The following is a 15,333-nucleotide window of genomic DNA, read 5'->3' as shown; positions in this document are numbered from 1 at the left end:
CTAGCAATCTGTCTGCAAGCCGCAGGCAAATTGCAGCCTGAAATTACCTGTTCTATGGCTGAATGAGCTGCGGTCAGTCAAAAACAGGGGTGGTGACGTCAGTTTACCAACATGGTGGCTGCTGGCCTCCTCTGTGGTCTGATCGGTGTGGAGAACCGAGATGGACCGCTTCCTTCCCCCGTCTCGAACCCAGAATTCAGCCCTGAGTACGGTGCTTGCGCGGCTGGCAGAAACTGCAGCGCTGTAACCCTGCGTCTCTATCCCAGACTTTAGCCGCGGGGCGATTTGCTGAATAAGCAGTGATACCCTCCGTGCGCGACAAACCTCTCGCGTTTGAGTCCCCGTAGCCGATCCTCGTGCGATGGAAATCCTTCCTCCAGGTTCCGGAGCACCCCACTATTGCTGGAAATTCCTAACAAAATATCCTTTAGCCGTCCTGACTTGTCATACTCCCACACAGTGAAGCAGCACACGGGGACAATGCACTCCCCTCGCCGCCATCTTCCTTCTCCTTTTTTTTGTTTTTGAAATAAGAAAGTCATACTCTATGGAAGGGTACCACTCTTCAGATTACAAATTCCAAAAGTGTTTGTTTTCATTTGACTAAAAGCAGGGACAGCTGACATGAAAACTTGGATGACATCTGAGTGGATTCAGATGGGATGAACAGACATGGCAATGAGCCGTTGAATCCGATCTTTTTCACTTTGTTCTCGGTGCTTGAGCATGACATGGCAACTTGTGAACAATTAAACATCACCACACTTCATAGTACTTTTGTTTTTGTGCCTGGTGCTTTTATTTTACAGATTCAATGAGTGTCTTATTCATGTTTGTTGAACCTACACGACCTGTTTCAAACACTGAAAACACAACGTCATCCCATATTTTACTTCAGTGTCATGTAAACCTTTCTTTTTTCACCTGAGTAATGAGACACAGCATGTGGTCAATGATGAATATGGAATTTCCTCCTTGGCAGACTTTATATAACTGGAAAGCAAATACTTCCCTAAAAAGCAGCATACTTGGTATGTAACAGCTGCATTGTCACAAAATGAAGCCAGTGTATTCTGTGTGGTATCTAGAGCTAAAATTTCCTTATCTGTCCTTGCCACTTCCCCTTCAGGCATCAGGGTGACAGGCAGAGATAGGGCCTGGAAACATTGCAAGTGATCCGTAAATATTTATTTAATGAGTCAATGAAGTCTGAAATTCAGTTCAGGCTGAGTATGCTTATTGAGACAATAACTTTATTACTAATTATAATTAATGTTCATTTAAAACATATTTTAATCATCAATTTAAATAAGATAAGCAGTACATGTACCCTAGAATAATATTGTAGATATTCGTCAGGAATTACATTCCCAGTCATAGAACATGGTTTTCCATTAACTAACTGCAGATAGTTAGTTGTCAGTGGTCACGGGGATCATGCTCATCCATCCATCCTCAGTGCATCTAAAGATAATTCTCTATGGAGGGCCTGGTCAGGTGACAGGTCAGAAATAGCAACCAGTATAATTTGAAGAGTTTGTACAGACATTTTCCAGACACAGGCACCAAAAAGCAGATACACAGATAGGTCCAGCCTGCTCTCCTCCCCTTCCTTGTTAGGACTAAACTGTGGATTTTGTACTTTTAGACATGGGGCAGGGGCAGGAATGTTATTCCATACAGATTGTTTGCTTTTAAGAAGTTTTTGATTAGTTTTCTGAGTCAATGATATGTTTTTCTAATTCTCCATGTTACTCTCTAAGGTGGGTTTTGAGACATGAAGAAATAAACAAAGAAACAAACAAAACCCCCTCCAACCCTCCTGAAGATGAATGTGAAAGCAATCGTGCTGCTATTTTCATTGACTACCATCCAGTGCACATCTCCTAGGAACAGGGCTCTGGCTCCCTAGCAGCTAGGCTAGGAATTCTTCCATTAGCAAGAAGCCTAACTTGTAGCTCTTCTTAGGCTTTTCTAAACGGAGGCTTAAAGAAAGAGGCTTGTGTGCTTTTTTTTGTATCTATGCTCTAGGCCATGTTATCAAGCAGATTAAAGAGAATGGAAAAGAAGCTCAAAACTATTCCAGCTCATTGGCAACTCCAGAGAGTGCCTTCTTCAAATTCAGCAGTACTACTTATATTTAAGTGGTATACTTGCCTACTTCACTGCCAACTAGATACCACTACCAGCAATTTTCTTTTAATTTAAACGAATGATGTAGGAATAACTTTAAGAGGAAGACATTTTTGGGAAAACTTTGAGGGGCCTCCCCCACCCTCTGCCCAGAATTGTTGGCTTTAAAAGATTTTGTTGGGCTGGAGATGCGTCTGAGTGGTAGGAGGCTTGCCTAGCATGTGTGAGGCCCAGAGTTTGATCCCTAGCACCTCAAAAAGTAGATAAATAATATATATATTTTTTCTTAAAGATTTGCAGTTTCTATTAACTTTGATGACTTTGGCATAATGACAATATACAAGATCATCATTACTTAAACTAAGCTTCCACATTTGGGATATGTTAATGAGATAATTAGGCTCCTTCATATTATAAATTGGTTTAACATCATCTTAATCCCAAAGTGTCCTCTCAGCCAAAAATTAATAAAGAAAATAAATATATTCCTAGAGATTCGTTAACCACAAAATTATGTCTTTCTTCAGATTTTTTTTTTTTTAAAGCTGTCTGGTTCTGTTCCAAAGAGCATTCTGGAAGACACATACTTGTCAAAAGCTGACAAAAATAGAAGTAATTTGATAAAATAATCTTAGTGGACACTGGCCATTTTATAGAATCTGTCTTGATAACAATGGTCACATCTATGGTAATAAAAAGAAGAAAATAAGTTATTTGTTATTAATAAAAATGTTATTTTATTGCAGAAATGAAATGAGTCATTAAATTTAAAATTATTTTCCCTCTGTATTTAGATCCTTCTCTGGAATTAAAGGACTGCAGTTAAAGGTTAACCTCCAACCCAATGACAATTACTTTTTCTACGTGAGAGCCATCAATGCATTTGGGACAAGTGAACAGAGTGAAGCTGCTCTCGTCTCCACCAGAGGTACTTTTTCCTTTATACATAGTAAGCCATATCTGTATTTTCTTCTCTTCCTTTCTACCACCCAGAGAAGAGATCCTTGAGGGAAACTTCATAAAGGTACCAACCTACTGTCAGTGCTAGGTTTCTGTCCTAAGGTCCCAAGGTCAGGGGTGTAGATGCTTCTTTTATTTTCTGGTTCAGAGGTTTTCAAAGTTGGCTGATATTAGCAATCAGTCAGGGTGCTTAAAAAATATTGATGCCCTGGCCCCACTCCCAGAGAAATTGATTTAATTGATTTGGGGATAGGCTTGAATATTTGTGGTTTTAGAAATCTCTCCATATGATTTGTGTCTCACAATGTATGTAATTTGTAGATGTGTGTGTGTGTGTGTGTGTGTGTGTGTGTGTGTGTGAGAGAGAGAGAGAGAGAGAGAGAGAGAGAGAGAGAGAGAGAGAGAGAAACTCTGTGAAGAAGTTTCCAGTATTTTTTTTTTTCTTTTTTGTACCAGGAACTGAACCCAAGTGCAGTTAATCATTAAGCCACATTCCCCAGCTCTTTTTATTTTATATTTTGAGACAGTCTTGCTAAGTTGCTTAGGGCCTCACTAAATTGCAGAGGCTAACTTAGAACTTATGATCTTCCTGCCTCAGCCTCCCGAGTTGCTGGGATTACAGGCCTGGCAAGTTCCCAGTCTTGTTCTGCTTATTCTCATTTGTGCTCATTAATGTTTGTTGAATGAATGAATGAATAGATGAGTAACTCAAGTCATAAAATTGTTCAATGACATTTTGGGAAAAATACCCAGAAGATGCCAACAATAAAATGTTTAGTCATTCTCAGTTATTGTGAAAAGGAAGTGAAGAATGGAAAAGTGATCATTTTATTACCTTATTCTAGATTTAGAGATGGCACAGGATTGAGGGGGCCACATTAAGTCATTTGCTTAACCAGCAAAAGCTTGTGCATGGTGATTGCTTGTTTTCCTAGGGAGGGCCAGCTTGGAGTTCAGGAAGAGAGGATGTGAGGGTTTTACCCAGGAATGGTGTCTCTGTCGCTACAGTATGGTGCCTGTACCATCCCTCATTAGGACCTTTCTTATAGGTTATACCAGTGCACCCCTAATTTTAATATGCACCCAAATCTTCTGAAGAGCTTGTTAAAGTACAAATTCTGATTCAGGAGGTCTGGGAGGGGGCCAGAAATTCTGCATTTTTAACTAGTTTCCAGGAATGTGAATGCTGCTGGTCCAAGGAGCATAGCAGAGTGAGCTCTAGCACAGGATACACCGAGGAGGATATCCCTGCAGCACCAGCCAGAGGTAACCAGCCAGGCATCCACTAATGCCTGAAATGACATTTCAGCTGTGTATCTGAAACCCTGAGCAAGGGATTTTGACATCAGGGGAAAGGAAGCCTAGGTCTGAAATGTGGAGCTTGGGGTAGCCCTTGCCATTGTGGTAATATTGTCATTCTGTTTTCTTAATTGCCACAGGAACCAGATTTCTCTTGTTGAGAGAAACAGCTCATCCTGCCCTGCAGATTTCCTCCAATGGGACAGTGATCAGCTTCACTGAGAGGAGACGGCTAAGAGAGTAAGTAGAGGAAGAAAGTACAAGCGGCTGACACTCAGCAGTGGTGTTGGACTGAGTTGCCTTGGCGTGGCCTCACCTGAGTGCATCCTTGGTTTAATTAACTTGCCTGGATACAGTTTGAATATTAATGTGTGCACACCCTTCTAGCTGTCGGGGTTTATCAGGAAGGGGAACGTGGCAGTGAGCGTTCATAACTTGGAGCAAGTCTCAATATTGTTATTCGGAATATAAACTCAGATGGTTTGGGTTAAAACACTGGCTGTTTTAAGGTCTTATCTCTGTTTCAATGAAAACTAGAGTCCAGTTAATAATTCTATCATTTCAATAGCAAACTAGATTTTATATCAACCACTTGAAAAAGAAGAGAATAGAGAGCACTTTCTTGAGTTCCTAGTTCTGGCCACAGAATCTTGCCCCTATAGTGGCTCCCACAAATAGAAGCATCAAAGAAAGCAAGAACCAAAAACAGGGTAGGGTGAGGTGACTGGCCTGAAGTTTTTCTGCAACCTCTCATGATTATTTTGAGGGTCAGGATGGCCAAATGGGAGAAAGTAAGTGAACATCTTTCGAAACAAGCTGCTGGGGGCTGATGTGCCCAGCTGTTGGCTGCCATCAAGAGCTCACACTAAAGTCCCCAGCAGCCAGTTGACTATTTCCCCATGAGGCTGTTTCTTGCCCGTCTGTGGCACAGCTCAGGTGTCACCTGCTCCTGGAAATGGTCAAGCCTTCTCTGGGCCCTGGTAACTTCTGATCTTAATATGTGTAAAAGGAGTAAGAACATGTGAAGTCTTTTGCCAACCACTCAATCATGAATAACTGTTGGACAGCAGCCCTGCTTCATGCATCTTTGAATCCCCACAATCTAACATGGGACCTGGAATATCATAGGTGCTAAAAATATACACGAGTGAATTCAGAGGGGAAAAAAAAAAGATTTGGGAAATAGACTGAACTTTTCTGACTTTTTTGGATTTCTCAAAAAAAAAAGAAAGAAAAAAGAATGTACTGGAGATTGGTAAGGGTTCATAGATAATAACTGATGAAAACTGTAATGTATTTTATAGAATTTTATTTATTTATTATTAACCTGAAAATTAGCTCATAAATATCAGGCAGCAGAGCTTTGCTCCAGGGAGTGAGGGCTTGTCAGTAGCCACTTCTCTCAAATGAGGTTGTTGGGTAAAGACATGAGAAAGTGAAATACATTGCCTTGCATTCATCATTTTCTCATCTGTTAAAGGGAGAGGGAGAGGTGCTGACTGAATATTAACGCTGCTGAAATTAAAAATGCCTCCTTGCTGTCTCAGCCATTTCTAAGCAAAACTGAGCAATTCATGCAAACAAGGTCACACATCAGCAGCAGAAAGTGCTTTGGTCCATTTCTCTGTGCCTCTTATAAAAATAGGATGAGACAAAAAGAGGCCTTTAACCAACCTCTCAGGGATACCTACTCCAATCCAAGAGATCAGAGTCATGAAGACTGGGGACCAAAGCCTTTGCAAAGCCCCCTAATCAGACTTGGCCAATTCCACACCCTGCTCTGCTCTGGCTTCCCAGCTGTCTTGCCATTTAAGAGCCTCCACTCTTTTGGTTGTTGTGTCCAAGGAAGTCAGTGGAAACTGGAACTCATTGCTAAAGATATTGGAGATTCCCTTTTTTGCAAGTTTTGGAAGAAAACTTTGCAAGTCATAGTCCTCACCTTCTCCTCCTTGTATTTCCTGTCTCTTTGTAAAAGCAGAGATTGTGCCGTTTCTTTTCTTCCCACCATTATTCTAGTTATTTCCTGCTCTCCAGCTCTCTTAAGAGATGCAAGGTGCCATATGTGCGTATTGTATGAGACAGGGGACATATGTCAGAAGCATGGTGAGAGTTTGGGGAATTTCTGGGGCAGTCTGACTATTGGTAGGAGCACAATGAACACAGAATGTCCTCAAATTCCGGCAGTTTCCAAAGACAGAATTCTGGCAAAGGGTGTGTGAAGTTGATTGTTGATACTCATAGATAAAGGCTGCTGATTCCTGTGCTAAGCTCAATCTTATCAATTTGCCTGCAGAGTCCCCTCAGTGCTGGGTGAGGAGCTGCCTGCCTGTGGTCAACATTACTGGGAAACCACAGTCACAGACTGCCCAGCATATCGACTTGGCATCTGTTCCAGTTCAGCTGTGCGGGCTGGGGCTCTGGGACAAGGGGAGACCTCATGGTACATGCACTGCTCTGAGCCACAGAGGTAAGCCAGAGCCTTGCCTCTCCTCACTAAATCCAAATGTCAGGCATAGATGTGTTGGCAGGACTCCCTGAGGGATGTAACAAAGAGCATCCCACTTTTCTACCCAAGTTCTGGGCCAGCTGAGAAGCACAACAAGAGTCAAATAAGTATATAGAGACTAAAATATTTCTCTGCTTACTGAGGAAGTTGGTTTTAGAGAATGTAGAGCATCTTCATAATCATAATGTGGGCAAGAGGGTTCCTTATATTGAGTTCTATTATTAAGAAGACTTACCCAACTGTTAGAGCCCTGGCTGGGCCAGCCTCCCTGCCATGCAGAGCAGACTGGAGGGGGAGGGAAGGATATGTGTCTCCCCAGTTAGCTCATGACCAAGAGATAGGGAAGAGAAAGGAACTGCTAGATTATGCATGGGCAGATTTTCCTTCTAAAGTCACCCCAGGTGGATGGAGACCACAGGATGATGCTAAAAGGAAGAAGAAGTAGATCCCCAGCATTCCCCAGGCATTCATCCATATCAGGGTTTGGCAAACTATGGTCCATTGGCCAAATAGGACCCTCTGCCTGTTTTTGTAAATAAAGTTTTATTGGAACACAGTCATGCTCATTTACTGTGTATCTGTGACTACTTTTGCAGATCTGTCAGAGACTGAATGACCTGCAAATGCTTAGATATTTATTATCTGTCCCTTTACGGAAAGTTTGTCTAGCCCTGGTCTACATTATTCATATTGTTTGGTTGGTTGATGTGAAAAAGCTGTGAACCTGTGTTGGTTGCAGAGAGATAAGGCAAGCATGTTGTGATCTGGATATGCTCACGGAAGGGTCCAATAGAAAGAGCACTGAACTGGGAGCCGAAACCCTGATTTTAGTCCTGGCTCCATCCTTGATTAGATTCCTTTTGGTGCTCACCGTAATCTGGTTAACCCTTTAAGTGGGCCTCATATGATTTGCCTGTCTCAGCAGGGAACAGTAATAGCTGGTCTACTATCTTTGGGGTTATGAGGATCACATGAAATCAGGGACAGGGGAGAGTTTTGACATTGTAAAGTGTACAAATGGGAGACATTATTCAAATGTAAGACTTTAAAAAGGAAGTCTTCAGTGCTTGCAAGTTCCCAGAAAAGGCCCACAGATTGAAATTTTGCATATCTTTGGCTGCACATTTCTCCCTGCATCCTACTTGACAGTTTGAGTCTCTGAGAAGGTTCATAAGGACACCATCTCCAAGTGCTATTTAAAGTCACATTTCATCAAGTCAGAGCAATTAAGATTAATTGATATTCAGTGCTGTGCCATACTTAAGGACTCAGCCCCTGCCCAGAATTTGAAATCACTCAAATCCAGAATTTACAATCAGATCTGGAGCCAAAACTAGGTATTTATTTCACAATAATCCATAAGAACCCAAACCAAAGACTAGCCTCCAATAAAAAAATTTCTAGGATATAGAAAATATATTGTGTATTTTGTTGACAAGTTCAAACCTACAAATTTGGTCTTTGGCTCTTTCAGGCCTAGAGGGGGGATACTGCAAGGAAGAGGACAGGGACCTCTTTGGCCACAGCACAGTGAGGTCAGCCTCAGGCACCTTCATTTCTTGCTCTGAGGTCTCAGCATAGAGAACCTGGGGACTTAAGGTTCAGGGAGAGCAGCTGCCATAGACACTCCTATATTTTTCACTTTTTCTGGCTTAATGATTTTAACTCAAGCTATATTAATCTTGATTCTGCTCACATGGAATCTGAGCTTTAATGTGTCACAGTTGGAAAGGAGATCTGAGGATAGTCTCAGGAGCATTCACTGGCTGTCTTCCTATCTGTTCCTCTTTGCCAGCCTAGCCCAAGCCTCCCTCACCTCCTTTACTGGTTTTACCACAGCCACCCTGCCTATTTGTTGGCTGCTAGTCTTTGCCCACTCCAAGTTGTTCTACATGCCACAGATGAAAAGTGTTTCTAAACATCGTTTTCATTGTATCCCTTCCTTTTATGTTCAAAAATCTACAAACATCTTCAGTAATGTCAGAACTCAGGTGGGACTACCTGCAGGGTACAGGAAGCCAAAAAGAATGGGACCAGGTTGAGGGATGGGGAGCCCACGGGGTAGCAGCCCCAATGTTGAAATTCAGGGTCTCAGTTGCTACCTGAAACACACGTCTGCCCTCCAGATTCTAGAACTCCATAATTGGTTGTGTCTCTCATTAACAAGGCTTTGAAAAGGCCTTTGGTCAACACATGCATCTTACTTATCTCCCCATCTCCTGTCATCTCTGCCTTCCCACTTGAGCTTTTCTCTGCAGTGAAGCTGTCAACTTGCCATTTCCTAAGTACTTGCCCTTGAACTTCTGGGCTTTAAGGCATACATTATAGGTCTAGAGGTCTTTTGACTCTCCCCGCCTGACCAGTCACCTCTTTACTCACATACTGCTGCATAAAGTCAAGGTGTTCCTGTGTTCTCACGTGCTGATTGCTGTGCATGTAGTTATCATTAATGTGAATGTGTGGGATAATTTGCAATAATGTGTAGCACCCAAGAGAAAGAACAACAGACCCCCTCCCTAGTCACACCCGAAACCCCAGTCACCACATAGCTCTACTTCATACATAGATTTTTCTCTCATGTCTTTTCTTCTCTTCCATCTCTCATTCCTTCCCTTCTCTGGCTGTCAGGGACTCACTCTTAGTTTCTAGGACTGGTAGGACAAACCTCCAAACTTGTGGGGTTTTTTTGCATGGGGAAATTATGCTTTTCTGGTCAGCAATTTCTCCCGCCTTTTCCGTCACAACTAAACAGGTGCATTAAATGTGTTGAGTAAACAATTGAACGTTCTATGCCCTGACATAGTTTCTCAGCCCTACTCTTATTTAAGTTAGTAACAGTTTTTTCCTGCCTGTGTTATATTATATGGGCTCCCAGAGGGCAAGGACATCCTTCTGTAGTCATTCATGTCCCACAGAGTTCCTAGGGAAGTGCTGGATACACATATATGCTCAAGGAACACTTGTTGAACTGACTGTATTTGAATTAAAGAGAGAAAGGAAGGCAACTGCTTCTAGCTGCAAGGATGCCAAAAACATCAAGATGAAATGGAAAGTTGGTTTAGGGCTGGGAGAACATGAAGTTGGCAAAAATGATGAAATTTTTCTTAAACTTCATAAAGGCCCTTATGTAAGTTTCCTATAAGTTGGTAAAACTGTAAAAATTAATGCATTGTATGGAAGGCAAGCATGCAGTACTTTTAAAAATACATGGCAGCCTCAAAGGAGCCTTATTCAAAAGAATGACACACCATGAATGCGGCAGTTAAAACATGTGGGCAGCGGGGAAAGAATTAGAATGTTGAGAAAAATCACAAGGGAGGCATATGTTGGCTATTCTGGGACTACCTCCTAATGCAAAAGGAGCAAAATTATTAAAAATGCTTGTCTGTTGAGATGAGCCATGCATTTTAGCATCTTGGAGGAATCTGGTTAAAGTATTGGGGATCACATTATTGCAATTCATTATTTTTTAATTGAAGTCTGTAACTGAAAAAAATTGGTCATCTACCAATGATTCTCCTTATCAAATCCTTCAAGTTTTTCCAAGTTTTAAAATGTCCCATTCTGTTTCATTTCAGGTACACATTTTTCTACAGTGGAATTGTGAGTGATGTTCATGTGACAGAACATCCAGCCAGAGTGGGCATTCTGCTGGACTACAACAACCAGAGACTTCTATTCATAAATGCTGAGAGTGGACAGTTGCTTTTTATTGTGAGGCACAGGTTTAATGAGGGTGTTCACCCTGCCTTTGCCCTGGAGAAACCTGGAAAATGTACTTTGCATCTGGGGATAGAGCCCCCGGATTCTGTAAGGCATAAGTGATCCTTGGCTTTCAGAATTTGCAAGAGCAAGAATTCAAATGAGCGGGGGGCTGTTGTTCTTTCTCTTGGGTGCTACACATTATTGCAAATTCTCCCACACATTCACATTAATGATATCTACATGCACAGCAATCAGCATGTGAGAACACTCACCAGGAACACCTTGACTTTATACAGCAGTATGTGAGTAAAGAGGATGAATTAAAACAACCCCCAACCTTTGGTTCACAGGTTTGAGTTTTTCCTAACTTAAAAGGGTTTTCACTAGATCTGGGAACCAAAATAGAGAAGTGGAATTCCACTTGTGTTATTGGTGAAAGTAATGCTCTGACAGACAGGTCGAATCAGAGATAAGGTTGTGCTATGGACACGTCTCTGACAAAAGTATGGCTTTTTCCACAAGAAAATGTCACCTTGCTTCACTAAAGGATGATGAATCCTAATCATTAGAGAAGGTCTTATAGCTGTTCTAAATTTATAATGAACTCTTTTTTTTTTTTTGTATACAGTAGAATGTGAGTCTCATTTCCCTGGAATTTTAAATGTAGAAAAGTGCAAGATATTAGAAAATTTCATTTTGTTAAATAAATGTTTAGACTCTTATAAAGCAAAACATGTGTGGACTTACTGTGTGAAACTTCTCAGTCCGGCATCTTTGGACCAGAACATAATGCAGACAAAATACCCATCACTTTTCAGTTGGTTGTGCTATTATTGACCTCCATGAGAGAATTTTATACACATATATTTTAAAATTGGGAATGGAACCACCATTTGACCCAGCTATTCCTCTCTTCTTAAGTCTATACCCAAAGGACTTAAAAACAGCATACTACAGGGACACAAGCACATCAATGTTTATAGCAGCACAATTCTCTATAGCTAAACTGTGGAACCCACCTAGATGCCTTTCAATAGACGAATGAATAAAAAAAATGTGGCATATATACACAATGGAATATTACTCAGCAATAAAAGAAAATAAAATCATGGCATTTTCAGCCAAATGGATGGAGTTAGAGAAGATAATGCTAAGTGAAGTTAACCAAATCCCCAAAAAACCAAATGACAAATGTTTTCTTTGATATAAGGAGGCTGATTCATAGTGAGATAGGGAGAGGGAGCATGAGAGGAATAGACAACCTCTAGATAGGGCAGAGGGGTGGGAGGGGAATGGAGGAGGCATGGGGTTATTAATGATGGTGGAATGTGATGATCATTATTATCCAAAGTAAAATGAAGACACAAATTAGTGTGAATATACTTTGTATACAACCAGAGATATGAAAAATTGTGCTCTATATGTGTAATAAGAATTGTAATGCATCCTGCTGTCATATTTTTAAAAATGGAAACACTTTCAGCCCATAGAGCCTACACGGTTAACTATAAAGTCAAATACCAGAATCTGGGAATCTTCTCATTTTTTACTAAAAAAGATGACTGGTCATTATTAAAATATAATATTAAAATCTCTCAAAATCTTTCCAAAATATGTGTGCAAAGCTGATAAATCTAGAATGCACATTGAGACCACTTGTTCTCCATAATGTAAATGCTTTGATCATATACATAGTTTCTCTTAATATTATGAATTATATATTATGACTATATATGATTATTATAAAAATCTTAATATTATTTTCATAAATTGAGAAACAACATCCTACTTTTTGGATGTATTCTAAAATCTGTTGTTTAATAGCCAGAAAATCCAAACTGGATTCGTATCAGCAGAGCCCCTTCGCCACTCTGCCTTCAAATCAGAGCGGTGGTTGACAAGACTGATTCTTCATGAAATTGGAGGAGTTACTGGCTGCTTGGTGGAGGATGGTATCTTTACTTTTTCAAACCTGGAAAGTATTATTTTCAGGTTATGACTGATCAGCCACTGCTAGTCATTATTACATTTTTGTGGGGGTTTTGGTGGGACTGTAAAGTCATTTAAAAAAGTAACAATGTTAGCAGCAACCACATGGATTTTAGAGTCTTTCTCTAAAAGTAGACCCCTTAAAGACTTGGTGCTGGTTGTTTACATAGGAGGTGGTTCCAGGAGGGACACTTGAGAAAGTGGGAAAAATGAGAGAAGAAGGTGGGAAGCCAGTGAAGTACTTGTTCTATGAGGGTTATTACCACTGTGGGCACCTGGGGCTCATTTTGCTGGGGTCCCCTCTGGAAACCACATGGAACATTGCCAGAGGTTGACATGAAGGGTTTCCTGGAAAGGTCAACACATTCCTCTTCCCTACCCTCCCAGGTTGAATTTCTTGCAAGCTGCAAGCTCCTTGTTCTTGAGAAAGCACTCAGAGGGTTGAGAAGCACAGATACCTGACATGGAACATGCAAGTGCTGAAAACCATGCATTGTAGACACTGGGGCATCCAGTCAGCTGGGGCAAATGGGCAGGGCAGCAGCAGTGGCAGCATCCATCGTCATGTTGGAAGCAGCATAAACAGAGAAAACCACAGTAATAACAAGAGCTAGTTCCTAGATGATCCCTTTGAGCAACTCAGATTTGGTTGATACAACTCATGGCCTCAAGCATGCTAGGCAAGCTTTCTACCACTGAGCTACAATCTTTGAGCTGTGGGCGTAGCTCAGTGGATTCTTAGTTATGCTTTTATTTATCCTTTATTTAGGATAATTTTAAATATGAAATCAAATAAGTAAAATGGCACAGCATTTTGTAGTGTATAAAACATCATGGCAAGGGACTTAGAGATGCTCTAAGTCCACCCCCCCACACACATCCCCAGTGAGTGACCCTTCTATCTCTGACTCTCTGAGTTCCTGGGTAGTCTTTAGGGAATTATTCTAGAGCAGACAAGTAGCGCTAAAGTAAGTTCCTTACATGGTCAAGAAGTTCTTTTCTCCTTGACCCTTCTCTGCCTTCCATCTTCCCTTCATATTGTCCTTCCTCTTCATACAACATGGACCTTCAGAAGGAGGAAAGGAAGTCGACCAATTTTGGTCAAAATGAATCCTCTGGAAGTGATGTTTATTGGTTTAATATCATGCACAGCACATCCACTCTCTCTCTGAATCCTCATCAGAACCTTGCACCCTAAAATTGTTGCCATTTGTAGTCATCAAGAATACAAACAATAAAGTGCTGGGGAGTGATATCAGCCAAATTATGTTGTTATATTGTGTGCAAGTATGAATATATGACAACAAATCCCATCACTATGTACAACTATAACACACCATTTTATAGATGAGGAAACTAGCCTCAGAGCAGTTAAATGACTTGTTCACAGTCACAGCCAGCAGGAGGCAGAGTGTGGATTTAAACATAGCTCAAATCCTAGCTAAGAATGAGCCTATTTTGATTCATATTTTTATGCTAGATTTTTTCTACACATATGTGGTATGTGAGAATTAATTTAGGTACACATGCACACACATACGTTCATACACACACAACATACATTCATACACATTGTCTTCCCCTTGAACTGACTTCCTTCCTAAATCTTTGTGTTGATGCTGTAGTAGCTCCTGGCCTACATCAGGTTTCATTGGTTCTTCAATCCAGTGACCTTAATTCATTTATGCCTAGCATTATTTGCATGTGGCACTTTGAGATTCAAAAGAGTCTATAACATCCATTTGTGAAGCAAAGACCTTACATATGTGAAACTACAATGCTTCTTCTAAGAGGTAGGGGGTCAAAATAAAAGTTTGTGAAAAAAGTAAAAGAAATGGGAATCAGTGCTGTAGTCCTTCTCTGTCTCTTTGCATACACACCTGACAAGCTTGGACAGAAAAATACATATTTTTGGACTGGGGTTTGACTCTAGGGGCACTGCACTACTATGTTATCCCCCCAGCCCTTTTTGAGACAGAGTCTCACTAAGTTGCTGAGGCTGGTCTGGAACTTGCCATCCTCCTGCCTCAGCCTCCCAAGTTGCTGGGATTACAGGCATGCGTCACCTTGCCCAGCTGGACAGACGTATTCTTTATAAAAGTTGGAAGTGTTCTAATGGAGCAAACCAGAACACACATTGTTGTCGTTTTCCTTGAAATCCAACAGAATGCAAGTATGATACTTCATCACCCTCCCCTTACAAACAATAGGAGCACGTTAAGGGCTAAACACCAATACGCTTTGAATGGATATAGCCTTTAGGCCCCAGGACCCTGTATCTGAAATCTCTTCCCATTTGCACTCCATAAGTTACCCATGAATCAGCCCATGTTCAGTTTCTGAAAGAACCCATAGGCTTCAAACAGCCTTATCACAGGCCAAGGATGGAGTACGGTCACAACTGAAGGAAGGTGGGCATTGCAAGGGGCCTGGTATCTCAAGTGCAAGCCTCTTTGTCCTCCCACTATTGGGTTGCACAGCACGCACAGTCTTCAGGTCTCAAACCACCCCGGTGTTCATGTGGTACCAGGGACCTCAAATCTTATGTGCAGTGGTGGTGGGGAGGTGCAGTTATGTGACTAGCCCTAATCTCCGAAACTCACCTTTCTGATCACACAGGCTCTACCCAAAACAGGTGCAAATCAGAAATCAAGTGACTAGTACTCAATGATGCTGACAGGCCAACACATCCTGCTCTGCAACATCTAATGGATCCATAGTTATAAAATATCACTTATATT

General features: G+C 41.2%; 1 protein-coding gene across 1 annotated transcript in view; it reads left to right on the top strand.

Annotated features, from left to right (window-relative positions):
* Cmya5 (cardiomyopathy associated 5) overlaps positions 1 to 11,247 on the top strand; it is a 95,348-nt gene extending 84,101 nt beyond the window's left edge. Inside the window, exons 10-13 of the mRNA XM_027927793.2 lie at positions 2,928 to 3,061; positions 4,533 to 4,632; positions 6,686 to 6,859; positions 10,477 to 11,247. Coding sequence (XP_027783594.2) covers positions 2,928 to 3,061; positions 4,533 to 4,632; positions 6,686 to 6,859; positions 10,477 to 10,723 — 655 coding nt within the window. The 3' untranslated portion in view covers positions 10,724 to 11,247. The remainder of the gene's footprint in view (positions 1 to 2,927; positions 3,062 to 4,532; positions 4,633 to 6,685; positions 6,860 to 10,476) is intronic.
* The last annotated feature ends 4,086 nt before the right edge of the window (positions 11,248 to 15,333 follow it).

The sequence above is a fragment of the Marmota flaviventris genome, chromosome 5 (genome assembly GCF_047511675.1).
Source record: "Marmota flaviventris isolate mMarFla1 chromosome 5, mMarFla1.hap1, whole genome shotgun sequence".
NCBI classification, from domain to species: Eukaryota; Metazoa; Chordata; class Mammalia; order Rodentia; family Sciuridae; genus Marmota; species Marmota flaviventris.
Note: the sequence above shows the minus strand (reverse complement) of the source record. Positions and strands in the feature narration are given on the sequence as shown.